The 25346-nt window shown below is 43.1% G+C and overlaps 1 protein-coding gene across 5 annotated transcripts in view; it reads left to right on the top strand.

Moving 5' to 3' along the window:
* Positions 1–18421, top strand: part of MASTL (microtubule associated serine/threonine kinase like) — a gene marked incomplete at both ends in the record, with an annotated part of 30001 nt that extends 11580 nt beyond the window's left edge. Inside the window, 6 exons of one of the 5 annotated variants that reach the window (XM_080717100.1) lie at positions 1515–1687; positions 5411–6547; positions 7493–7634; positions 12968–13081; positions 14649–14750; positions 18264–18421. In XM_080717100.1, the coding sequence (XP_080573226.1) occupies positions 1515–1687; positions 5411–6547; positions 7493–7634; positions 12968–13081; positions 14649–14750; positions 18264–18421 (1826 nt within the window). Of the gene's footprint in view, positions 1–1514; positions 1688–5410; positions 6548–7492; positions 7644–12967; positions 13082–14648; positions 14751–18263 lie in introns of all 5 variants that reach the window. The other 4 variants (XM_080717099.1, XM_080717102.1, XM_080717101.1 and 1 more) reach the window with 4 other exon arrangements.
* Between the last annotated feature and the right edge of the window lie 6925 nt (positions 18422–25346).

Here is a 25346-nt window from a genome sequence, read left to right as displayed (position 1 = left end):
TTCAGAATAAAGAAGGAAAAATAGAGCTGGGGTATAGTTCAGAGGTAGAATGCCCCCGGGTTCCTTCCCCAGTGCTTCAAAACAACAACAACAACAACAAAAAATGCAAATACTTAAACCCTCTGAGGTTTTCCTCTACTTCACTATGTAAATTCCACTTGTAACAGGGAAACAGGGATTGTGGTAGATTTTTAACTTGACAGAATAAAACATCTAGCTAATGAGATAGGCTTCAATTACCTACAATATTAGTAAATTTTACTAACTGGGTCTATGGAAATCTTTTTTTTTTTTTTTTTTTCTGGTACTAGGGATTTAATCCAGGGGCATCTACTTCTGAGCTGCATCCCCAGCCCTTTTAATTTTTTTATTTTAAAACGAAGTCTCAATAAGTTGCTGAGGCTGACTTCAAATTTGTGATCCTTCTGTCTCAGCCTCCCAAATACTGGGACTACAGACATGTGCCACCACACCTGGATTCTGGAAATTTTATATAAAGAAGATAAAAGCCAGGTGCGGTGGCACTCACCTGTAATCCAGTACTTGGGAAGTTGACACAAGAAGATTGCAAGTTTCAGTACAGCCTCAGCAATTTAACAAGACTCTCAGAAACCTAGTGAGACCCTGTTTCAAAATTTTGAAAAAGAAGGGGTGTGGCACATGCCTATAATCTAAGTACTTAGAAGTCTGAGACAGGAGGATTACAGGTTCTAGACCGCTTCAGCAATTTAGCAAGGACCTTAGCAACTTGGTGAGAGACCCTATTTCAAAATATAAAATATGTCCGGGTGTGGTGGCGCACACTTGTAATCCCAGCATTTGGGAGGCTGAGATAGGAGGATCACGGTTTGCGGACAGCTCAGCTCCTTAGTGAGGCCGTTTGCAACTCAGTGAGACCCTGTTTCCAAATAAAGAATAAAAATAGGGCTGCGGGTATAGCTTGGAGGTAAAATTCCTAGTACCAGGAAAAGTAAAAACAAACATAAAAAGGGTCGGGGGTGTAGTTTGAAGTTAGAAGGCCCCTGAGTTCAAACTAAAGAAGGAGGAGAAGGAGAAGGAGGAGGAGAAAGAAAGAGAGAGAGAGAGAGAGGAAGGAAGGAAAGAAAGAAAAAAAGAATCTGTTATCCCAGTACTTGGGAGGCTGAGACAGTAGGATTGCAGGTTCGAGACCAGCCTCAGCTACTATCAAAAATAAAATAGGGCTGGGAATATAACTCAGAGGTAGAATGGCCCTGGAGTTCAATCCCTAGTGCCCCCCCAACCCCCCCACAAAAAACATGTTACAGAGATTTTTGTCTTGTTCTAACTTTGAAAACAGTTTGCTACAGAAATTTGTAGCAATTTCTGAGTGTAAACACAAGCATCATGCCAGATACACCTACAGCCATCTTTATGGACTGGATAGTGTTTACCATGAAGTAGTTCTGATGTGCCTTACATATTACAGTTACCTGTGAAGATTCAGGCTCAGTATGGAGCTGAGACACAAGCTTGGTGTTTCCTTTTCCTTACAGGTCTTGAAACACTTGCCTCCCACCCAGGAGTTCCTGTGAAATGTCTGACTCCAAATCTGCTCCAGTCAAGGAAGAGGCTGGCTACGTCTAGTGCCAGCAGTCAGTCCCACACCTTCATGTCCAGTGCGGAGTCAGAATGCCACAGCAGCCCCAAATGGGAAAAGGATTGCCAGGTTAGAGAGAAATTTTTTTTCTTCAAAAGCAATTGTGAGCCGGTCATGGTGTCGCACGCTTGTAATCCCAGTACTCGGGAGGCTGAGACAGGAAGATCGCAGGTTCACAGCCAGCCTCAGCCATTTAGTAAGACCCTCTGCAACTTAGTGAGACCTTACTTCAAAATAAAGAATAAAAAAAGGGGTGCGGGTGAGGCTCGGAGGTAGAGTGCCCCTGGGTTTCATCCCCAGTACCACACACACAAAAAATAATAATAATTATGTATGTCAAGTTAATAATAGAAACACTATACCTTTCTATATAACTCCAATATGGAAATGAAATTGTCCATGAATGGCAGTCAGGATTTTATCAAAAATTATTTTTCCTGGGAATTCTGTCAGGTTCTTTTGAAAATTTTCATTTCTCATTCAGTGGGGTAATTACTCTTGAAATATAATAAGTAGTTATAATAAACTGGTGAAAATGCTTCTAGGCATTGAGGTAGACTTTTCTTTTGAATTCCCTACCATGATACAGATATTAGCTTGTTGAATTTTTTTCCTGTGTGTATGTTTTAACCGATATCATTTTGAAACTTCTACCTTTGTCTATGCTGATTCTCACCAGTTTCTCATTTAATGGAATGGTAACTTCAGAAATAGCTTTTATAATACAAAAGTAATATGGGTGTGTCTTTAAAATATCTATTCTGGCCAGGTGTGGTGGCGCACGCTTGTCATCCCTGCGCTTGGGAGGCAGAGACAGGAGGATCACGCAGGTTCAAAGCCAGCCGTGCTGGCTTAAGAAGCCCTGTTTCCAAATAAAAATATAAAAAATAGGTGTCTGGGAGTGTAGCCAGAGGTAGAAGGGTTTCCAGGAACCCCAGTACCACTAAAAAGAAAAGAAAAAAAAATATATATATATATTTTTTTTTTTTTTGAGGAGAATACTTACCAAATGGACTTATTTAAAATTGTTGTACTTAATTTATGTATTCTGTTTTATTTATTTACTTATTTATTTTTAATTTTACTTTTTTTTGGTGGTACTGGGGGTGGAACCCAGAGGCTTTCTGCCTCCGGGCTATACTCCCAGACCTTTTTTTAAAAATATTTTATTTGGAAAGAGGGTCTCACTAGGTTGCTGAGAGCCTCACTAAGTAGCTGAGGCTGACTTCGAACCCGTTCGATCCTCCTGTCTCAGCCTCCCAAGCGCGGGGATTACAAGCGTGCGCCACCACGCCCGGCATGTATTCTGTTTTAACTTTTTGAAAAAATATTGATAAAGGCAAGACAGCATAGACAGGAGGGAGGTCAGGTAGAAAGAGCGAACCATCCTAACCCATCCCTAAGACACCTTTTGGTTAAGAGATGTCTTAAGATGTGTTTGACACAGGACACGGATGTGCTAAAGATAGTAAGAACTAAAATGTAAAATTATAGTAAGGTCTCCTTCATAGAATGCTCATAAGATAATCATACCTTAGACTAAAACTTCCATTTGATAAACTGGATTATATTTCCTGTTTATTCAAATTCATGGTAATCTTACTTTCTTCATTGTTGGATTTTTTTATTTTATAAGATCAAATTAACTTTTTGTATGTGTGTGTAGGGGGGGGTGGAATTCCAGGGCATTCTACCTCTGAGTTACACCACCAGCCCTATTTTATTTTTCTCACTAAGTTGCTGAGGCTGGCCACAAACCTGCGCTCCTCCTATCTCAGCCTCCCAAGAACCACACCCAGCTTAATAGTAACTTCTAGATAAGGCAAGACTGTAATCTCTTTTCTTCTGTATGGTCTCGTGATAGATCATATATGCTGTAGTATAAACAGACTTCTATTGCTGGTACCACTACTTCAGCACTTTAGTGTTCTGAAAAGCATCCTGTGTACTATTTCACGATATACAAAGCAATGATTGGATTATAACCATGCTTCTCAAATTATGATATAAGGAAGGATACCAGGAGGGACCCTCTGATAACCTTGTACTAAGCCCCAAATTCATCATTTTCTGCCCTTGCAGATCAGTGAATTTTCATTTACAAATGTTTTTTCTTGTGACTAAGTACTCGTCTATATTAAACTACATATTGCCTGGCATGGTGGCGCACGCTTGTAATCCCTGCGCTTGGGAGGCTGAGACAGGAGGATCGCGCAGGTTCGAAGCCAGCCTCAGCTACTTAGTGAGGCTCTCAGCAACTTAGTGAGACCCTGTTTCCAAATAAAATGTAAAACGGGTCTGGGAGTATAGCCTGGATGTAGAAAGCCTCTGGGTTCCACCCCCAGTACCACCAAAAATAAAAATAAATAAATAAATAAATAAATAAACAAACTACATATGTTGGTGGTAGTTATTAAAGTTTTGATATTTGCACGTCAAAAATAAGCACTGAGTGTACGGAAGGCTCACACTTATTGAGTAATCTTGTAAAAATCTTGGTCACCATGCACTAATTTGTACTGTTATATACAAAGCTCTAAGTACATGTGAGTACCTGAGTAAAGTCAGAATTCAAACAGTTTTTGAGAAAAACAATTTGTTCTCAGTGCATCATCAGTTCGTCTTGCTGACAGTGGATTTGAATTCCTGCTCCTTCTGGTTTTATTACTCACGTGAAGTGACGTGTTTACAGTACCTGGCCTGTGATTTTCATTGACTAGATTTTCTTTTTTTTTTGGTGTGTATGTAGTACTAGGGATGGAACCCACGGGCCTTCTACCATAGGGCTACGTCCCCACACTATTTTATTTTATTTATTTATTTATTTTTTTTCTTTTTGGTGGTACTGGGGGTGGAACTCAGAGGCTTTCTACCTCTGGGCTATACTCCCAGACCTATTTTTTTATATTTTATTTGGAAACAGGGTCTCGCTAAGTTGCTGAGAGCCTCACTAAGTAGCTGAGGCTGGCTTCGAACCTGTGCGATCCTCCTGTCTTAGCCTCCCAAGCGCGGGGATTACAAGCGTGCGCCACCACGCCCGGCCCCCACACTATTTTATTTTTTATTTAGAAACGGGTTCTCACTAAATTGGTGAGAGCCTCACTAAATATTTAGGCTGGCCGCAAACCTGCGATCCTCTTGTCTCAGCCACTAGGATTATAGGTCGGTGCCACCATACCTGGCACTGACTTAGAATTTAAACACTTTATTTTGCAGTTCAAAACAATCATCCATACCTGCAAGTTTACCCCCAAACATGCTGGAAGGTGCTGCCTAGTAATTTGCTCTGTTTAATAACGTGTCCTGGCCGGGAGTGGTGGCGCACGCTTGTAATCCCTGCACTTGGGAGGCAGAGACGGGAGGATCGCGCAGGTTCGAAGCCAGCCACGTGCGCTGGCTTAGGAGACCCTGTTTCCAAATAAAAAAAAAATATATATATATAAATAGGTCTGGGAGTGTAGCCTGGAGGTAGAAGGGCTTCCAGGAACACCAGTACCACCAAAAAATAAAAATAAAATAAATAAATAAATAACGTGTCCTTTATTATCAACATAAGTATTAGAGGATAACAAGTTTTAGACCAGTGTTTTATTCAAAATAATTTGTAAAAGCTCGTCATTCTTTATTTTGTTTTCCAGTTCTCTATTCTTGTTTTTCTTTGTTGTTCCATTTGAAAGTAGAACAGGGTGGCACCTGGTTTATGGGATCGTTGGTCCCACCTAGGTGGGCAGAAATTAGAAGACCAAAGACTCTCAGCCGGATAAAACTAAAGAAGTGTTTTCCCCCTTTTAGGAAAGTGACGAAGCTTTGGGGTCTACAATGATGAGTTGGAATACCGTTGAAAAATTATGTGCAAAATCTACAAATGCCATCGAGACCAGAAGTTTCTGTAAGAAGGATCTGGAGTTAGCCCTTTCTCCCATTCAGGACAGCAGCGCCATTCCCGCCACGGCAAGCTCTTCTGTAAAGTTTGCTAAGAAATTCTTCTCTGGAGAGATCTCTTGGGAAGCTAGAGAACTGGATGCAGATAACGTAATTGTGGCCACCGAGGTGAGGCAGGCCGGTTCCCGCGAGTCAGGTCCGTGGGCTGTGCGTTCTAGTGCTGTGTCCGAAGAACACCTGGGGAAAAGAAGTTTAAAGAGAAACTTTGAGTTGGTCGACTCTAGTCCTTGTCAGCAAATCATACAAAATAAAAAAACTTGTGTAGAGTATAAGCGTAGTGACGAAAGGATAGGTTGTTATGCGAATCAACGTTCAGGCTTAACTACTGAGGTCCAGGATCTCAAGCTGTCGGTAAGTAGCAGCCAGCTAAATGACTATGCCAATAAGGAGAACATTGCCGATTATTTTACTGATAAACAACAAACATCAGAAAAATCGGCTATACCAGTAATAGCAAAAAACCTTATGTGTGAACTAGACGAAGTCTGCGAAAAGACTAATAAGGACTGCCTAAGTCCGGATTTTCTGTGTTCTGATAATGACAGAGCTCCTGAAGGCATGTGTTTAGACTCAGATTCATCTTTTCCTGGAATTTCTATAATGGAAAGTTCATTAGAGCGGCAGTCCTTAGATCCTGATAAAAGCATCAAAGAATCCTCTTTCGAAGAATCAAATGTTGACAGTCCACTTACTGAATCACCAAACTGCCAAGAAAGTACCCAGCCAAAAGATGAGAACACTGCCATCCAAGACAGTAACCAAAAAATGTTAGCTCCTTCTTCAGAGGTGCTGAAAACAACCCTTTCTAAAAGAAATGCTGTAGCTTTTCGGAGTTTTAACAGCCATATTAACGTATCCAGTAACTCAGAACCAACCAAGATGAGTATTACTTCTCTCGATGCAGTGGACGGCGCCTGTGTTCACAGTGGCTCATACCCTATGGCCATAACCCCCACTCAGAAAGGAAGGTTCTCTGTGCCGTATCAGGTAAATCATAACTTCTCAATACTTTGTTCTGTGGAGTTCAGAAAAATAAACTATTAGGACAGATGTTTGCCTCTCAGACTATATGATATTAATTACATAGTTTTGTTCTTATTGAGAATCTATGGATTATTGGAAGTTTTCATGCAGAAAGGTAAGGTTATTGGTAGTAATGTTTATTTTTTTTAGTTTATTTGTCCCTTGGTTCTGGGGATTGAACCCAGGGCCGTGCACATACTAAGCAAATACTCATATAACTGAGCTCCACCTCAGCCCTTTTTAGTTTTTATTTTGAAACAAAAAATTATCTTACTAAATTGCCAAGGGTGACCTCAAACTTGTGATCCTCCTGCCTCAGCCTCTTGAGTAACTGGGATTACAGGCATGTGCCACCATGCCCGGCTCTCAGTGGCTATTCTTAAGCTTTCTATTAATCCATACTATCAAAAGTTTTTCTTGGGGCCAGGTGTGGTGGCGCATGCTTGTAATCCCAGCATTTGGGAGGCTGAGTTGGGAGGACCACGGTTCTCAGATAGCCGCAGCTACTTAGGCGGTTTGCAACTCAGTGCAACCCTGTTTCCAAATAAAGAATAAAAAATAGGGCTGGGGGTGTAGCTCGAAGTTAGAATGCCCCTGGGTTCCATCCCCAGGACAGCAAAAAAAAAAAGTTGTATATTTTTCCCTTTTTTTGTATATCTAGATCTTATTGGAATAATTGATATAAACTATCAAATAACTTATTACCTAAGCTATTAAACTTCATTACATATGTGGACTGTCATAATTATAACTAGTTATGCGTCCATTTTCAAATCCCCGATCAAGGCTTTGCCTGTGTGGATCTTCAGTGCCTACCAGCCCGTGACCTAGCGTTTTTGGTTTCAGTGCTCCTATTCATTGTGAAAGGAACTAAGACACGTGTTGTCTCTTGAACCCTTTTTGAATAAGCAGACCCCAAATCAGGTCAAGCCAGGAACTTCATACCGAACCCCAAAGAGTGTGAGAAGAGGGGCAGCCCCAGCGGATGATGGGAGAATTCTAGGAACTCCAGACTACCTGGCCCCTGAGCTGTTACTGGGCACCACCCATGGTAAGGCTTGTGGGTCTTGTTATTTATCACTTTACTGTCATTAAGGTAAAGTGGTGTGTGTGTGTGTGTGTGTGTGTGCGTGCGTGAGTGTCCCTATGGAACCAGGGACACTCACACACACAGCTAGGAACCTAGCTCGCGCTAGGCAAGTGCTTTCCTCCTGAGCTACACCCCGGCTCTTGTGACTTGTTTCGTTGATGTGGTCTGAGTGGCCCAGGCTGACCTTGAGCTGGCTTGTCCTTCCGGCCTCAGCCTCCAGAGGTGCAGCTAGGATTGTAGGTGTCCACGCCCACACCACAGTTGAAATACTCTTTTCTCATACATAGAGAATTTATTGTAGGAAAAGCGAAAATAAATGGCTCCTCCTCTGTGAATGTAAGAGTGAGTAAGCACGGAAGGAGATTCAGCCTCCTTGGTTCAGTCTCAGTGGCCATGGAGGCCCCACTCCCCACCCCAGTCTGTATTATCTTTTGTGTGTGTGTGTGGTATGGGGATAGAATCCAGAGGCATTCTACCTCTGAGCTACACCCCCAACCCTATTTTTCATTCTTTATTTTGAAACAGGGTCTCACTAAGTTGCAGAGGGCCTCACTAAGTAGCTAAGACTGTCAGCTCGATCCTCCTGTCTCAGCCTCCCAAGTACTGGGATTACAAGCGTGCACCACCATGGCTGACCCCCTATGTTATCTTTGTTCTAAATATTTCTTCAAGGAGGGTGTGGTGGCACACACTTAATCCCAGCACTTGGGAGGTTGAGACAGGAGGATCGCACAGATTCGAAGCCAGCCTCAGCTACTTAGTGAGATCCTGTTTCCCAATAAAATATAAAATAGATCTGGGAGTATAGCCCGGAGGTAAAAAGCCTCTGGGTTCCATCCCCAGTACCACAAAAAATAATTAATTAATTAATTAATTAATATTTCTTCTAAAAGTCTAGGGTATAGCTCAGAAGTAGAATGCCCCTGGGTTTAATTCCCAGTACTACAAAAAAATTAAAAATAAAATAAATAACAAATTTCTTTTTTTTTTTTTTTGTGGTACTGGGGGTGGAACCCAGAGGCTTTCTACCTCCAGGCTATACTCCCAGACCTTTTTTATATTTTATTTGGAAACAGGGTCTCACTAAATTGCTGAGAGCCTCACTAAGTAGCTGAGGCTGGCTTCGAACCCATGCGATCCTCCTGTTTCAGCCTCCCAAGCGCGGGGATTATAAGCGTGCGCCACCACGCCCGGCTAAATAACAAATGTCTTCATGTGTGTGTAGAGTACTCATGGCGACAGTGCCGAGCTCTCATACCTGACTCTCAGCCTCACCAGAATGGTCACCTTGTCTCCCCTCATGGTCTCATTTCTCAAAGGTTGCCTCTTTTCTTTTCCTGATTATTTTTGTTCTGGCAATATAACTATCATCTTTGACTATTTAACTGAGACTTTTTGTAACCCTCATAACAAAAATCTTTGTTATCACATCTTACATTCTCTCCTGTCTCATTCCTCTTTAGCTGTATTGCTATTTTGCGGTTTTGTTTTGTTTGGGTTTTTATTTTGAAATAAGGTCTTGCTCAGCGCCCGTGCTAGGCGATCCTCCTGTCTCAGCCTCCCAAATGCTGGGATTACAAGCCTGCACCACCACACCTTCTCTTATCATCCATTCAGATGTCACATCTTCAGTAAAGCACCTTTGATCACCTTATCAGAGCTTGTTGGGGGCTGGGAATGGAGCCCGCGTGGCATGTGTGAGGCTCTCAGTTCTATCTGTAGTGCTCCAGAAACAAAAGCTTATGTTATTCTATGTTGTAATTAGTTATATTTGTCTCTACTACAGAAGCTTAAGAAAATTTCATGAGAACAGTGTGTGTTTCTGCCTTCTCCATAGTACTCAAAAATTGTTCGGAAGAACTCAGCAGCTAATGTTAATAATCGCTACACAGTTAGAAGTAGACACACTTATTATTCCCCTTTATCAGCTAAAGCAAGTCAATTCCTATGAGCCTTTACTGATTTTCACACAGTGCCCCTTTCGCAAAGTCACAGATTTGCTAGCATGGTTCCTCTATTATAATTAGCATTATCTCTAACTTAAGAAACAGTATAAAAGTAAGCTTCAAATTTAAATTCTAAGCAGGACATGGAGGCGCACGCTTGTAATCCCAGTACTTGGGAGGCTGAGACAGGAGGATCGCAGGTTCAAGGAAAGCCTCAGCTACTTAGTGAGGCCCTCTGCAACTCAGTGAGACCCTGTTTCAAAATAAAGAATAAAAAAGAAATAGGGCTGGGGGTGTAGCTCAGAGGTAGAATGCCCCTGGGTTCCATTCCTAGTACCAAAAAAATAAAAATTAGAGATCTTATAGAATCTTGCTGTGTGTTTGTGGGACATGCATCTCCCTCAGATAAACAGCAGGTGGGGCTCAAGGAGGATGTCCCAGGTGACTCCTCTGATTCTGCCTTTAGCCAAGCTGTTTCTTGGAACTACTTGTACCTTTTTTTTTTTTTTTTTTTTTTTTTTTTTTGCAGTACTGTGGATGGAACTCAGAAGCATTCGCCCTCCAAGCTACACCCTCTGCCCTATTTTTTATTCTTTATTTTGAAACATGGTCTCACTGAGTTGCAAAGGGCCTAAGTAGCTGAGGCTGTCCAAGAACCACAATCCTCCAGTCTCAGCCTCCCGAGTGCTGGGATTACAAGCGTGCACCACCACGCCTGTACTTGTACTTGTGCCTATTTTTGTTTTAGCTCTTAACATTGTGTTAAAATTATCTGTGTAAGCCGGGCATGGTGGTGCACACTTGGAATCCCAGGACTTGAGAAGCTGAGACAGGAGGATCTCAGATTCATGACCAGCCTCAGCTACGTAGGCCCTCCGCAACTTAGCGAGACCCTGTTTCAAAATAAAGAATGAAAGATAGGGCTGGGGGTGTAGCTCAGAGGTTGAATGCCCTTAGGTTCAATCACCAGTACTAAAAACAAAAAAATCTGTATAGTCGTATAATCTCTCAGAAGAGGTTATACAAAGATCTTTTTCGTAGTCATCTTTGTCTCTGTATCTGACACACTAGAGGTGGTAAGGGGAGCTTGTTTTAAAATAGTGTGGCTAACTTCTGTTTTCTTACACGCAGGATTTATGACTTCAGGTAAGTGAGCTTCTCTGTGAGTTTCCATATGGCAAAGCACATAAACCGAACAGTCAAAGTCTAACTAGATCACTGTCGACACATTTATTTTCCTTTCAGCTCATTTATGAAACACACAGTGAGCTCTCTCCTGGATTCTGAACAGGAGGACATCCGGACAGATGGTTCTTGTCTGTGAAATGAAACGTAGGAATGTGGCAGTTTTTGTAACTTAAAAGTGTCATGGACCGAAGATAATCTTTTTATGAGAAGAAATAGTTTTGATGCAAATATTAAAATTAGCTGGGCATGGTGGTGCAGACCTGTGATCCCGGGATCACAGGTTCAAGGCCAGCCTCAGTAACTTAGCGAGAACCTATTTCAAAATCAAAGGAAAAAGATCTAGAGGTGTATCTCAGAAGTAAAAAGCCTCTGGCTTCAGTCCCCAGTACCACACCAAAAGAAAAAGAAAGAAAGAAAGAAAGAAAGAAAGAAAGAAAGAAAGAAAGAAAGAAAGAAAGAAAGAAAGAAAAGGAAAAATGGCAGTAGCAAAGGGCTCGAATTTTCTGAAGTCTTTAAATTTCATGTCACTGGAAAATAGAAAGGCATAATGAAGCCAAATTTTAGGACTGGGTTTTGAATTAGGAAGCCAGTAATCCAAAACAAGTTTGTGTTTGCCCCAGTGTGTGATCTTACTAGACTTTGACTTATGGGTATCGGAAGGCGCGGCGTATCTGCGGAGAAATCGTACACGCTTGGCTGAGCTGGAAAATGGTTCTAATTTCTAACCTAAGTAAAATACATTTTTCCCTGATTTTCCACTTTCCTGTTCTTTAGTTATATTTTCTAATCCACTGCAATAATTCTCAGTGCTGCTTAGAAGGTCTACGGTCCACTAACTGAGGTGTTCTGTATGTTTTTATAGAAACAGAAGCCTACAGATTATTCGCATCTTGTGGTCCTTGAAGGGAACACGGGATTATGTAGCTTGCAGATAAAAAGGCATTCAAATGCATGCAACTATTTTTGCTAGTGGCGGACTCCACGGTGCTTTCTGACTTTTAAATGGGATGGTTGGTGGCAGCTGCTTAACCACAATAATGAATTTTTTAAAGTTGTCTTTTAAAAAATAATTTCTGAGGCTGGGTGTGGCGGCACATGCTTGTAATCCCAGCTTTAGGGAGGCTGAGACAGGAGGATCACGCTTCCCAGACAGTCTCAGCTACTACTTGGTGAGGCCCTTTGCAACCCAGTGACACCCTGTTTCAAAATAAAGAATAAAAAATAGGACTGGGGGCGCAGCTCAGAGGTAGAATGCCCCTGGTTCCATCCCTAGTACCACAAAAAATAATAATAATAATTCTGGCTAGGCGAGGTGGCACATGCTTGTAATCCCAGCACTTGGGAGGCTGAGTCAGGAGGATTGCAGGTTCCAGGCCAGCCTCAGTTGCGTACTGAGCCACTCCGCAACTTAGTGAAACCCATTTAAAAATAAATAATAATAATAAAAATAGGGCTGGGGTATAGCTCAGTGGTAGAATGCCTCTGGGTTCAATCCCCAGTACCATAATAATAATAATAATAATAATTATAATAATAATAATAATAATTCCTGCTGGATGTGGTGGTGCCCACCTGTAATCTCAGTACTTGGGAGGCTGAGACAGGAAGATTGCAGGTTTGCGGCCAGCCACAGCTACTTTGTGAGGCTCTCTACAACTGAGTGAGGTGTTTCAAAAATAAAGAATAAAATAATAGGGCTGGGGTGTAGCTCGGATATAGAAAGCCCCTGGGTTCCACCCCCAGTACCACACACACACAAAAAAAAAAACCACTGCAGCTGGGTGTTCACTCCATTCATACGAACGCCGGCTGCTTCGTCTCCTCGCTGTGGGGACAGGTGGGATTCAGCCTGTCATCCCATGCAGCCCTCGCCGGCCTCGAGTCAAGGGGGTGTGCGGCAGAAGATGCTCTTTAGGTTAATCTGCCCTTTCCTTGTGGGTTGGATCTCATACACGTAGAGTCCAGAATTCAGACGTTATGAATAAAATAAAGAGGAAAACAACACATTGCCTCAGTGAAGGTGACTTTGGATCTCAAGACTTCATGAGAACAAAGCCATCCTTGACTAGGCTCAGATAACCGTGTGGTCATGTTGCAGTCGTCCAGATGTTTGTAGAAAATGCTTGCAAATTCAGTTTATTTCTTCCTCCTAAATTCCAGGGCCTGCAGTGGACTGGTGGGCACTTGGAGTTTGCTTGTTTGAATTTCTAACTGGAATTCCCCCTTTCAATGATGAAACACCACAGCAAGTATTCCAGAATATCCTGAAAAGAGGTGATTACTTTTCTTCTATTAAGATGGATTCACAGCCAGGCGTGGTGGCGCACGCTTGTAATCCCAGCATTCGGGAGGCTGAGACTGGAGGGTCACGGTTCGCGGACAGCCTCAGCTACTTAGTGAGGCCCTCCGCAACTCAGTGAGACCCTGTTTCAAAATAAAGAATCAAGCCGGGCTTGGTGGCGCACGCTTGTCATCCCCGCGCTTGGGAGGTAGAGACAGGAGGATCGCGCAGGTTCGAAGCCAGCCTCACTGGCTTAAGAGACCCTGTTTCCAAATAAAAATATAAAATAGGTCTGGAGTATAGCCTGGAGGTAGAAGGGTTCCATCCCCAGTACTACCAAAAAAAAAAAAAAAAAAAGAATAAAAATAGGGCAGGGGGTGTGGCTTAGAGGTCGAATGCCTCTGGGTTCCATCCCCAGACCCCTTTCCCCTCTCCCCCCAAAAAAGATGGATTCACGAGCCAGGCTTGGTAGAGCATGCTTATAATTCCAATACTTGGGAGGCTAGACAGGAGGTCACAGGTTTGTGGTCAGCCTCGGCAGCTTAGTGAGGCCCTCCTCCACATCTTAGGGAGACCCTGTTTCAAAATAGGATTGGGGTGTAGCTTGGAGTTAGTGTGCTCCTGGGTTCAATCTCCAGTTCTGCCCAAAAAAAGGATTCACAGCTGGGCATGGTGTTGCATTCCTGTAATTCCACTACTTGAGAGGCTGAGACGGGAGGATCACAGGTTCAATGCCAGCCTCTGCAACTTAGTGTGACCCTTTTTCAGAATAAAAATAAAAGTGCTGAGGGTGAAGCCGGGCATGGTGGCACACGCTTGTAATCCCAGCATTTGGGAGGCTGAGACTAGAGGATCTCAGTTCACGAACAGCCTCAGCTATTTAATGAGGCCCTTCGCAACTTAGTGAAACCCTGTTTTATTTTTTATTTTTTTTACTTTTTATTTTTTGTGGTACTGGGGGTGGAACCCAGAGGCTTTCTACCTCTGGGCTATACTCCCAGACCTTTTTTATATTTTTATTTGGAAACAGGGTCTCACTAAGTTGCTGAGAGCCTCACTAAGTAGCTGAGGCTGGCTTCGAACCCGTGCGATCCTCCTGTTTCAGCCTCCCAAGGACGGGGATTACAAGCGTGCGCCACCACGCCCGGCCTTGAAACCCTGTTTTAAAATAAAGAATAAAAAATAGGGCAGGGGATATAGCTCGGAGGTCGAATGCCCCTGGGTTCCATCCCCAGACCTGCAAAAAAAAAAAAAAAAAAAAAAAAAAAAGTGCTACGAATGTAGCATTCACTTATGTGTATTTTATTTATTTATTTATTTATTTATGTGGTGCTGGGGATGGAGCCCAGAGGCTTTCTGCCTCCAAGCTACACTCCCAAACCTATTTTGTGTTTTATTTGGAAACAGGGTCTAAGTAGGTGAGGCTGGCTTCAAACCTGTGTAATCCTCCTGTCTCAGCCTCCCAAGTGCAGGAAATACAAGCATGTGCCACAACGCCCGGCTTCACTTATGTGTATTTAAGCAGTGCTTAGGAGGTTTATTTATATATTTTATTCATAGATATCCCTTGGCCAGAAGGTGAAGAGAAGTTATCTGACAACGCTCAAAGTGCAGTAGAAATCCTTTTAACCATTGATCATACAAAGAGAGCTGGAATGAAAGGTGAGGCTGTGTGTTAATAAACTTTCTCCAGGTGGGGATTATTAATAATACTGTCCAGCGGGCTTGGTGGTGCATGCTTATAATCCCAGCGCTTGGGAGGCGGAGTCAGGAGGGCCATAGGCTCAAGGAAGGAAGTCTGTCCTCTGCGTGTTCATTGACCGACTTCGCTGAACCTCTGGAGTGACCTCCAGGCTTTGCAAGGCTGCGTGTCGCTGTGAGGCCACCCGGGGATGAGCTAGGCTCGGGCCCCTGCTCGTGCGGGCCTGAGCCTAGTTCTGGGGGAGAGAGACAGCAGTAACTCGAGGTCACACGGGGGTACCAAGAAAGAGCAGAGCCGGGTGGGCGGCAGGGGAGCTCACAGTGGGAGTGGGGTTGGAGTGATCCGGGTGTGGACTGAGAGCAAACCTCTGCAAACCTGGCTTTAGCTCTCTCAAGATGCTGGAGATCTTAACGTCAGCTCCTTCAGGCACACGAACACCCACGATTTGAGCTCCACGCAACGCACGTTGTGTTCGGGCACGCTGTGTCTCCACAGTGTTCTTTCAGAGTAGATGTGAATATCTCAGCACAACGTTTTGGTCAGATTGTTAATATAAAACACTGCATCTTTCAGAAGGGAATTTTGGGTCATTTTCTTTTTTGCTGTACTGGGAATTGAACCCAGGGGCATCGTACCTCCGAGCTACACCCCAGCCCTATTTTTATTCTTTATTTTGCAACAGGATCTCACTGAGTTGCAGAGGCCCTCGCTAAGTAGCTGAGGCTGACCCGCCTGTGCTTTTTATTTTGAAGCAGGGTCTCTGGGTTGCTGAGGGCTTCACTAAGTTGCTGAGGCTGGCCTTGAACCTGCAGTCGTCCTGTTTCACCCTCCTGAGTCCTCATTCCCAGTGTGCACAACCACTGTGTGTGGCTTGTGGCCGAAAGTCTTGGTACCTGATGTGATGGAAGCCCCATGACCTTTCATCATAACTGCCCATTTCTCTTTACACCGACTCCACGGGAACTCTAATTTAGTGTAAAGGCTCAAGTAACTTTAACTGAACGATGCCCAGTCTCTTTCATTATGTAGATTGTTCATTGAAGAAACAAAATTCCATGGTGTCATTGATAAGAATATTCTTCTTCTAACCCCACGTATCTTAAGTAAATTATAGTACACAGTCATTCTCTGTAAAAAGATTTCTCGACTTTGGCCAGATAATTCCCTCAGGGGCTGTCCTATACATTATGGGATATTCACAGAAGCCCTGGCCTCTCCTGAGTAGGTGTCCCACAGTTGTTACAACCCGAATGTCCCTCCAAAATACCAAATGTCCTTTAGGGGGCATAATCACTCCATTTAAGAACCTGTAATCTCAATACTTGGGAGGCTGAGAAAGGAGGATCATAGGGTCGAGGATAGCCTCAGTAAGTAGTGAGACTCTCATTAACCTAGTGAGACCCTGTTTCAAAATAAAAATAAAATAGGGCTGGGAGTATAGCTTGGAATAGCATGCCCTCGAGTTTAATCCTGAGCACCAAAATAAATAAGTAAATAAAGTAATTTATAAAGTAATCCATGCTCATTTATTTGGAAGATGAAGAGACAAATTATATGTAAATTATTTTTTTCTATTTTATTCCTTTTCTTACCAGTCTTAGGAAAACAACTTGTAGACATATTAATCTTCCAACTCAGTATCCCTAATTACAGACACGTAATTTTTTCTTGTCTGCGTAGTCTTCCAATATTTTCCTAAATTTAGGTAAGTTTTTGTTTTGATTTAGCCATTTACTGCCTTAATTTCTTATGTCTTTCTTCTTTTCCTTGTGTATGTGTGGTATTGGGGATTCAACCTTCGAGTTACCCCCCCCCCAGCCCTATTTTATCATTTTGAATCAGAATCTCACTAAGTTGGGGAAAGCCTCACTAAGTTGCCGAGGCTGGCTGCGAACCCGCGATCCTCCTGTGTCAGCCTCCCAAAGATTAAAATTATAGTCATGTGCCGCTGTGCCCCGCTTGGCCTATCTATTGTTGCCTTACTAATTGAAGGGCTTGTGCAGGGGACACAGCTCAGGGGTACAGGCTTGCCCAGTATGTGCAAGGCCCTGTGTTGAATTTCTAGCAACTAAAAGAAAAGAAAAAGCCGGGCATGGTGGCGCACGCTTGTAATCCCCGTGCTTGGGAGGCGGAGACAGGAGGATCGCGCTGATTCGAAGCCAGCCTTGCTGGCTTAAGAGACCCTGTTTCCAAATATATATATATATATTAGGTCTGGGAGTGTAGCTCAGAGGTAGAAAGGCTACCAGGAACCCCAGTACCACAAAAAAAAAAAAAAAAAAAAAGAAGAAGAAGAAGAGTTACATAGACGGAAGGTTATTTCTAGCAACTAATTATCATCATGTGGCCAGATAGACGAGCACCCTTTTAGTGGGGAGGAGCGAGGAAGGCAACAAACATAAAAGGAGGCATGCCAGGTTGAGATTTTGAAGCAGAGCAAACGCCGTGATACACACATTCTGGATCTAGCCACAGCGGGAGGCTGGGAGGTCGAGGTGCAAGTCGGCGAGCCGAGGAAGTCAGAGAAGCAAAACAGGGATGAAGCCGGGCGTGGTGGCGCACGCTTGTAATCCCCGCACTTGGGAGGCCGAGACAGAGGATCGCGGAGGTTCGAAGCCAGCCTCAGCTGGCTTCAGAGACCATTTCCAAATAAAATATAAAATAGGTCTGGCAGTGTAGTCCGGAGGTAGAAGGCCCCTGGGTTCCATCCCCAGTCCCACCAAAAAAAAAAAAAAAAAAACAAGGATGAGTCCGAGGTGTGGTCGGGGCCTGGGAAGGGAAGAAGTATAAAGTCAGAGCGGCAGCAGTGTTTGTGTGGAGACGGCCTCGGAGGACGGCGCGGGTGAACAGAGTTCCAGTGTGAAGGAGGAGCCCGTGCTAAAGTTTCCCGGGGCGACAGCGGGGGCTGCGCGCTGATCCTACGACACCCGCGGTGTGCCAGTGGTATCGGGAACAAGAAGTAGCTTTCTCTCAAGTCGGGGCTTATCTGAGGAGATGTAGGCAGCAAGGAAAGTAAGCTTCTGATAAGCCCAGTCACCCACTCATTAGACAGACGTAAAGCAGACATCTCTCACGCCAGGTGACACACAGAGCGATTCAGAGTGTGGAGTGCGGCCTACTGAGACACACATTAAGCCATTCGTTGTAGAACTGGCACAATAAGGTTGGGACACACATGTAAGTCATTCTTTAATTCCTAAAAGCAGCCAGGCGTGGTGGTAGATGCCTTTAACCCCAGTACTTTAGAGGCTAAGGCAGGAGCCTGGCAGGTCCAAGGCCAGTTTCAGCAACTCTGCGACACCCTTTTTCAAAATAAAAAATGAATAGGGCTGGAGTGTAGCTCGGGAGGAGAGTGCCCTGGGTTCAGACTCCAGTACCACCACCACCAACAACAAAAATAATTCCAAATAGCAGTACTTACTCAGGCAATGGTGTCATAATAATCTGTTTTTTCTTCATATACTTTTCCTAAGAACTGAAGCATCACCCTCTCTTCAGCGATGTGGACTGGGAAAACCTGCAGCATCAGAGTATGCCTTTCATACCCCAACCGGATAACGAGACAGATACGTCCTATTTTGAAGCCCGGAATAACGCTCAGCACCTGACCGTATCTGGATTTAGTCTCTAGCGTGTAAATGTCTTATCTAACCTTGTGTTGTAGAATAAGCTTTGTAAGTATCCACTTAATACTAGATTGAACAAGGGGGGACCCAAATCCTTATTTTACCTGGGTTAGTGAGCTTTTAATGCATGGAAGAGCTTTCAGAGTTAAAAGGCTAGGAGGAATATAATCAGTCATTTATCCTAATCTCTGTATATACAGCTTCAAAGCTTTTTTCATACTATTTATTTTATTTACTGCACTTTATGAAACATAACACATCAATAAACCAGAATGACACTACTTCTCTAGAGACCGTGAGGCACAGGCCTGATCTTTCTCCCTCTGTCTTGATCTTGGGCCACCTTTCTGTTTGATGTTAAAAATAATCACAGAAACAAAGTGTGCGCTTGCCCGATTGCCTGCACACGCCGGTCTCAAGGGTAGTCACCAGGCAGCGTCTGCAGCCTGCGGAATGTGGCAGGGAAATGGCTTCAGTCCGGAGGAACTGAGGAGTAACAAAAGAACAGTGCTCTTGGTTTACTAACGATACAGTTTGCCGCCCCGACTGCATTTGGTACTTGTCTCTACAATATCTATTTGTTTAAAATAGTCCTGGAGGGCTGGAGTGCAGCTCAGTGGTAGAGCACTGGCCCAGCAGGTGCGAGGCCCTGGGTTCCATCCCCATCCCCAGCACTGCAAAAAAAAAAAAAAGAGAAAGAAAGAAAGGCTAAAATATTATTAGGGAGGTTAGGTGTGTGATATACTTCAAGCACTATTAATAACTTATTCAAGTTTAATGGGAAGTGTGATTCTTTGCAGTTTATAATCATTTGCAACATTATCAGACTTATCCTGAAAAATAATAAATTTACTTTTGCTTAGTAAGTATAATTGTAACAAGTAGATTGTCAGCATCCTTCTTTTACAAATATATGCACTAAGATTCAGCCACAGGTTGCACCTTAAATGATGGATGCTTTCAGCTTACTTAGCCCCTAGAAGAACAGAGTTCAAATTTTTAAATGTGCTATAAGTTTTCTACTAATAATCTATTAAATGCTACTGTTCCTTTTGCACCCGGCTATGGTGTTTTTACTTTTCATTACCATCCCATTCCGAGCCTGTTATAAGTTAGTGGGTGAAGACAAAACAATTTTAAAGCTATTACAATGAAAGACATACCATTATAATCATTGCTATATAACTGAATCCATGAATTAATGGTTTTACTGCACTTGTTTTATTTATTTTTGGGGGGATACCGGGGATGGAACCCAGGGGCATTCTACCTCCGAGCTACACCCCCGGCCCTTTTTTTTTTTTTTTTTTTTTTTTTTTGGTGGTGCTGGGGGTGGAACCCAGAGGCTTTCTACCTCTGGGCTATACTCCCAGACCTATTTTATATTTTATTTGGAAACAGGGTCTCACTAAGTTGCTGAGAGCCTCACTAAGTAGCTGAGGCTGGCTTTGAAACTTTGAACCTGCGCGATCCTCCTGTCTCAGCTCCCAAGCGCGGGGATTATAAGCGTGCGACACCCTGCCAGGCTTTTTTATTCTTTATTTTGAAAAAGGAGCCGGGCGTGGTGGCGCACCTTGTAATCCCAGTATTCTGGAAGCTGAGACCGGGGATCGCGGTTCGTGGACAGCCTCAGCTACTTAGTGAGGCCCTCCGTAATTTAGTGAGACCCTGTTTCAAAATAAAGAATAAAAAAAATAGGGCAGGGGTGTGGCTCTGAGGTCAAATGCCCCCTGGGTTCCATCCCCAGACCCGCAAAAAAAAAAAGGAAGAAACAGGGCCTCGCAAGATCCCCGCGTTGTAAACGGGGCCTCGCAAGATCCCTGCGCTGCTGCACCTGCCGTCAGACCGGTTGCACTTGTTTTAGCAATGACTACTTTAGTGCTCCTCATAGCTACCCCTTCTTTTTTTGTGGGTACTGGAGATTGAACCCAGGAGCATTCTACCCCAGCCTTATTTTTATTTTCGGGTCTGGGGATAGAACCCAGGGGCATTTGACCTCCGAGCTACAGCCCCTGCCCTAATTTTTATTCTTTTTTTTTTTTTAAACCGGGTCTCACTGAGTTGCAGAGGGCCTCACTAAGTAGCTGAGGCTGTCCGCGAACCGCGATCCTCCTGTCTCAGCCTCCCGAATGCTGGGATTACAAGCGTGCGCCACCACGCCCGGCTCCTTATTTTTATTTTGAAACAGGGCCTCACTAGATTGATGAGAGTCTCACTACTTGCTGAGGCTGGCCTCAAACCTGTGACCCTCCTGTCTCTGCCTCCCAAGTGTAGATTACAAGCGTGTTCCACCACATATAGTTCATAGTCACCCCTTTTAAAAAAATGTTCAAAATACAGTTGTTACACCTTTATTTAATATGGGATAGATTTTCCCCTTAAATGAGATGAAAGCATACAACTTTCTATCATCCTTTTATGGTATTTTCAAGTAGAAAGGAGAAGCATTGAACTCAAACACCAATGATCCACACCATTGCTCTGCACATTAGAAGGTCATGGGCACTCCGAGCGAGGCTGAGGCGGGAGGATAAGCGGTCCAAGACCAACTTAGCGAGGCTCTCAGCAACTTAGACTGTTTCAACATAAAAAAAATTTAAAAATGGCCAAGTACATAGGCCAGCTGGGTGTGGCGGTGCACATCTTTTTGCACACTGTGTGAAAGAAACTAAATAAAAGACTTTTGCACCAGTCTGCCTGGGTTTCATATATATATTAGAACTAGAATCATCAGGATTGGTAGATAAATGGGAGTAACCACACTTGACACCTAATTGCTGACTTGAGCACCCAGGTCAGTTATGGAATTACACCCTGAACACAGAATGAGAGATGGTGTGGGTGCACATGTCTGTGAGCCACTGAGAAAAAATACAAAAAGTCAGTTGGCAACTTCCAAGGAAAGATGGTGTCTGAAAATTCTTTTACACGAGTCCCACAAAAGGTGGAAACTAATTCTCCGCCCCTTGAATATGGGCCAACGTTCCTGAGTCACTTCTAATGGACAAAGTGGTGGTAACGAGCTTGCGAAGCTAAGTTCAGGGCTGCAATACGAGCTGGGAGTGGCGCCTGTCATCCCAGTACTGGGGAGGCAGCAACAAGAGGACCGCAGGTTCAAGGCCAGCCTCGGCAACCTAGTGAGGTTCCTCAGCAACATAAAACCCTGTTTCAAAATGTAAAAAGGACATAGGGCTCAGGGTGTAGCTCAGAGTGCCCCTGGGTACAATCTCCAGTAACAACAACACAATCTGGCTCTCTTCTTTGGGAGTCTGAGCTCCTACCCTGAAGTCACCACGCTGGAAAGTCCCTTGGGAAGACTGGCCACGTGACAGCCTCCAATTCTTTGAGCCTTAACAGGAGCGAGCGCAGGACACTCATGCTCAGAAACCCCAGCTCCCCCAGCCCTCACCCATGGGTCTCCTCCTATGGCCTCGTCCTGTCGGCCTCCTCCTATGGCCTCGGCTGTGCCTTTGACACAATCCAGGAACAGCCATAAATGGCTGCTTTATGCCACAAAGTTTGGGTGGTTTGTTATCTGGCCATAGTAACCCACAAGTACAGAGAGAAGAGAAAAGCAACAAAAAGAAAATGTTCCGAAGTGCTGAGCCGGCGTGGCGGTGCACACCGGTATCCCACGCTTGGGAGGCTGAGGACGAGGATCGCAGGGTGGAGGACAGCCTGGGCGATGCAGGAGACTCAGCTCAAGCAAGACCACGTTTCTAGAAGGGAGAGCGCCTTGTGTTCAATCACGAGCACCACAAAAACTCTTTTTGAAATGTGGTAAATAAAAGGGCAAGTTAGGAAAATTAATGGCCCCAGGGTTTAATTCCCAGCCTCACGGAGACTAGGCAAACTAGGGTCAGGTGTGATTGCGTACTCCCAGTACTTGAGAGGCTGAGACAGGAGGATGGAGGTTTGAGAACAGCCTTAGTAGCGTAGTGAGACTATCAGCGCCTAGCAAAACCTGGCTTCAAACAAATAAAAGGTAAAATGAAAGGGGCTGGAGGGGTAAAATGCCCCTGAATTCAATCCCCCAATACCGCAAAAAAAAAAAAAAAAAAAAGACAGACCAGGCTGGAAGTGTAGCAGACGGTACATGCATAGGTGACAAAGCCCTGGGCTCAATCCCCAGTACACACACACACACACACACACACACACACACACACACACACACAGGAAGGAGAAAGCAAGGTGTAGGAAAGTCTACACACAGAAAATTTCAAAAGTATTATTATTTGCACTGGGGACTGAACTCAGGCTACCTCTGAGCCACAATCTTAGCCCTTTTTATTTTGAGACAGGGTCTCACTAAATTGCTGAGGCTGGCCTCAAACCTGCAATCCTATTTCAGCCTCACTAGTACTGGGATTATAGGCAAGTACCCCCAATTATTAATGTTCCCAGGGAAAATTTTTAAAATTTTGCATATATTATAAAGAAAAGAACAAGCTGGGCGTGATGGTGCATGCCTGTAATCCCAGCATTTGGGAAGCTAAGAAGGAGGGTAGAGACAGAAAGAGACTCTATCCTAGCAGCACTGTGGAAGCACCTCACCAGCCTCTGACTTCCTGCCTCTGTATTTCTTGTACATGGAAAAAAATTTTAAAAAAACATTTGGTCAAGCACTGAAGTTGGGTTTCTACCACATGCCGCAGAACACTGATATCTTAAATGATACTAGAGCTAACATCACTTTTACCACTCTTAGAAGTTAGAGCATATACAAAACACAAAAACTCTTTGACCATGTTCTACCTAAGACCAATGGTATATATCCAAATTCACTGTTTAAGGCTTGAAGTCAACCTCAGCAATTTAGTGAAACCCCGTTTTCGTTTTTTGTTTTCCTGGTGCTGGGGATTGAACCCAGGGGCATTCTACTTCTGAAATATATCCCCAGTCCTATTATATTTTCATTTTGAAGCAGGGTCTCACCAAGTTTCAGAAAGCCTCACTGAATTGCTGAGGCTGGCCTCGAACCCTTGATCTTCCTGTCTCAGCCTCTCAAGTACTGGGATTACAGGCATGGGACACCATGTCCATCTCTTAAATTTTTTTTTTTTTAAAAAGGGCTGGGGATGTAGCTTAGAGGTAGAATGTGCATTCCCTGTGTTCAGTCCCCAATACAAAAAAAAAAAAATTGTTTGACTTGATCATTAGTGTTCTCAGCCAGAACACTGAGTTAAATTTTAATCCACTTTCTGATTTTTATCGTTATATGTAACACCATGACTTCTTTAGAAAAAGTCATGATTACTTTATGTGAATGCCTATCATTTATTCTCATTTATCCCTTAGTACATAATAAATACACAATAATAAGTAATAAAAAACATATTGTTTCTCATTAACATTTTATTTTAACTTAGTTTTACAATAAAGAACCAAAATGGAGTTGATCATTAAAAAAATACCATAGCTGTCAATTTAAATTTTTAAATGAGGTTCCTGTTAAACAAAGCTGCGACACTGTACCCTATAATTACATCTTTACTTTTATATACAAGAACTGAGTGCAAAATGCTTTTCAAATTATAAAATAAGACTTTAGAACAAGATACAAATGTTTATCCCGAGGAGTTACCCCTGGCTGCTTGTAATGAATCACAACTGCCCACATTCTTAATATGCATTTTATTTATATACTAAGAGAAAGCCATCATTTTCTGATCTTGGTAGTTTATACCTAATTTTTGAAAATAATCCCTGATTCACAGGTCTAAACTTTATTTCCACATATAATTCAGTTATTTGCTTTTTTATTTTAATAAATAGTGGGCAGGGTTTTTTATGTAAGTATTAGTAGGTCCTTTTAGACAGATACATTTTAATCATGATGGGCTTTTTTTAAACCCCTTGAGTTACAGGGAAGAAGTCTGGGAGAGCAAACTGTATGTGTACCTTGTCCTTTAGGCAAACAAAGAACCACCCTGTTTATCAGACACACTCATTCTTTCCCTCTTAAACACTGCACTCACGATCCTAAACTCAACATCACACACGTAGAGAATGCGTCAAAATTATCTGCCATGAAGCCTCTGAATCAAAGAATCTTTAAAGCACAAAGTACATCCAGGCGAGCAGGGAGTTTTGGAAGGCATAAAGGAAGAAGGACTCTTCAGACATAATCTTCACAGACTCAGCCCCAGCCTTCCCTTTGGATAAGGGTGAGAGGTGGGCCAGAGGGACTTAAATTTCCATTAGGTGGTCATGCCTTCATCGTAGGGAGCAGACAGCCTGTTAGCTTGCAAACCCTTCCAATGCAAGAAGGTATATCCAAGTATTATACCCCAAGGAAAAACTGAGGCACCAAGAGGTTGGTAGTCGTCTGCACAGTTCACCAGTTGCAAAAGTGATTTTCTTGTGTTTCATTTTTTACCTTTGTAAAAATAGTATAAATGAGTTTATATTTTTATATTTCAAAGCACCCTATGAAGCAGACACTAAATATCCTCAAAGACAAATGATTACAAAGGAAATATACATATATATATATATATATATGTGTGTGTGTGTGTATGTATATATGTGTATGTATATGTATATATATGTATGTATGTATATATATGTATGTATGTATATATATATATATATATATATATATATATATATATATATATACGACTGAGTTAAAATCATATTAATCATCTGTAGGCCCAAAATACACTTAAACCTACATTAAGCCCATTCTTTATCATTCCCATCAGCAGGTTGTCTCTATTCTGTGAATCATTTATAAAAACAGGCTCCTACAAAGGGCTCTAATTTTTGTGTGTGTGGTACTGGGGGTGGAACCCAGAGGCTTTCTACCTCCGGGCTATACTCCCAGACCTATATTATATTTTTATTTGGAAACAGGGTCTCACTAAGTTGCTGAGAGCCTCAGTAAGTAGCTGAGGCTGGCTTCGAACCTGCACGATCCTCCTG

This window comes from Muscardinus avellanarius, assembly GCF_963383645.1.
Source record: "Muscardinus avellanarius genome assembly, chromosome: 20".
NCBI lineage: Eukaryota > Metazoa > Chordata > Mammalia > Rodentia > Gliridae > Muscardinus > Muscardinus avellanarius.
Note: the sequence above shows the minus strand (reverse complement) of the source record. Positions and strands in the feature narration are given on the sequence as shown.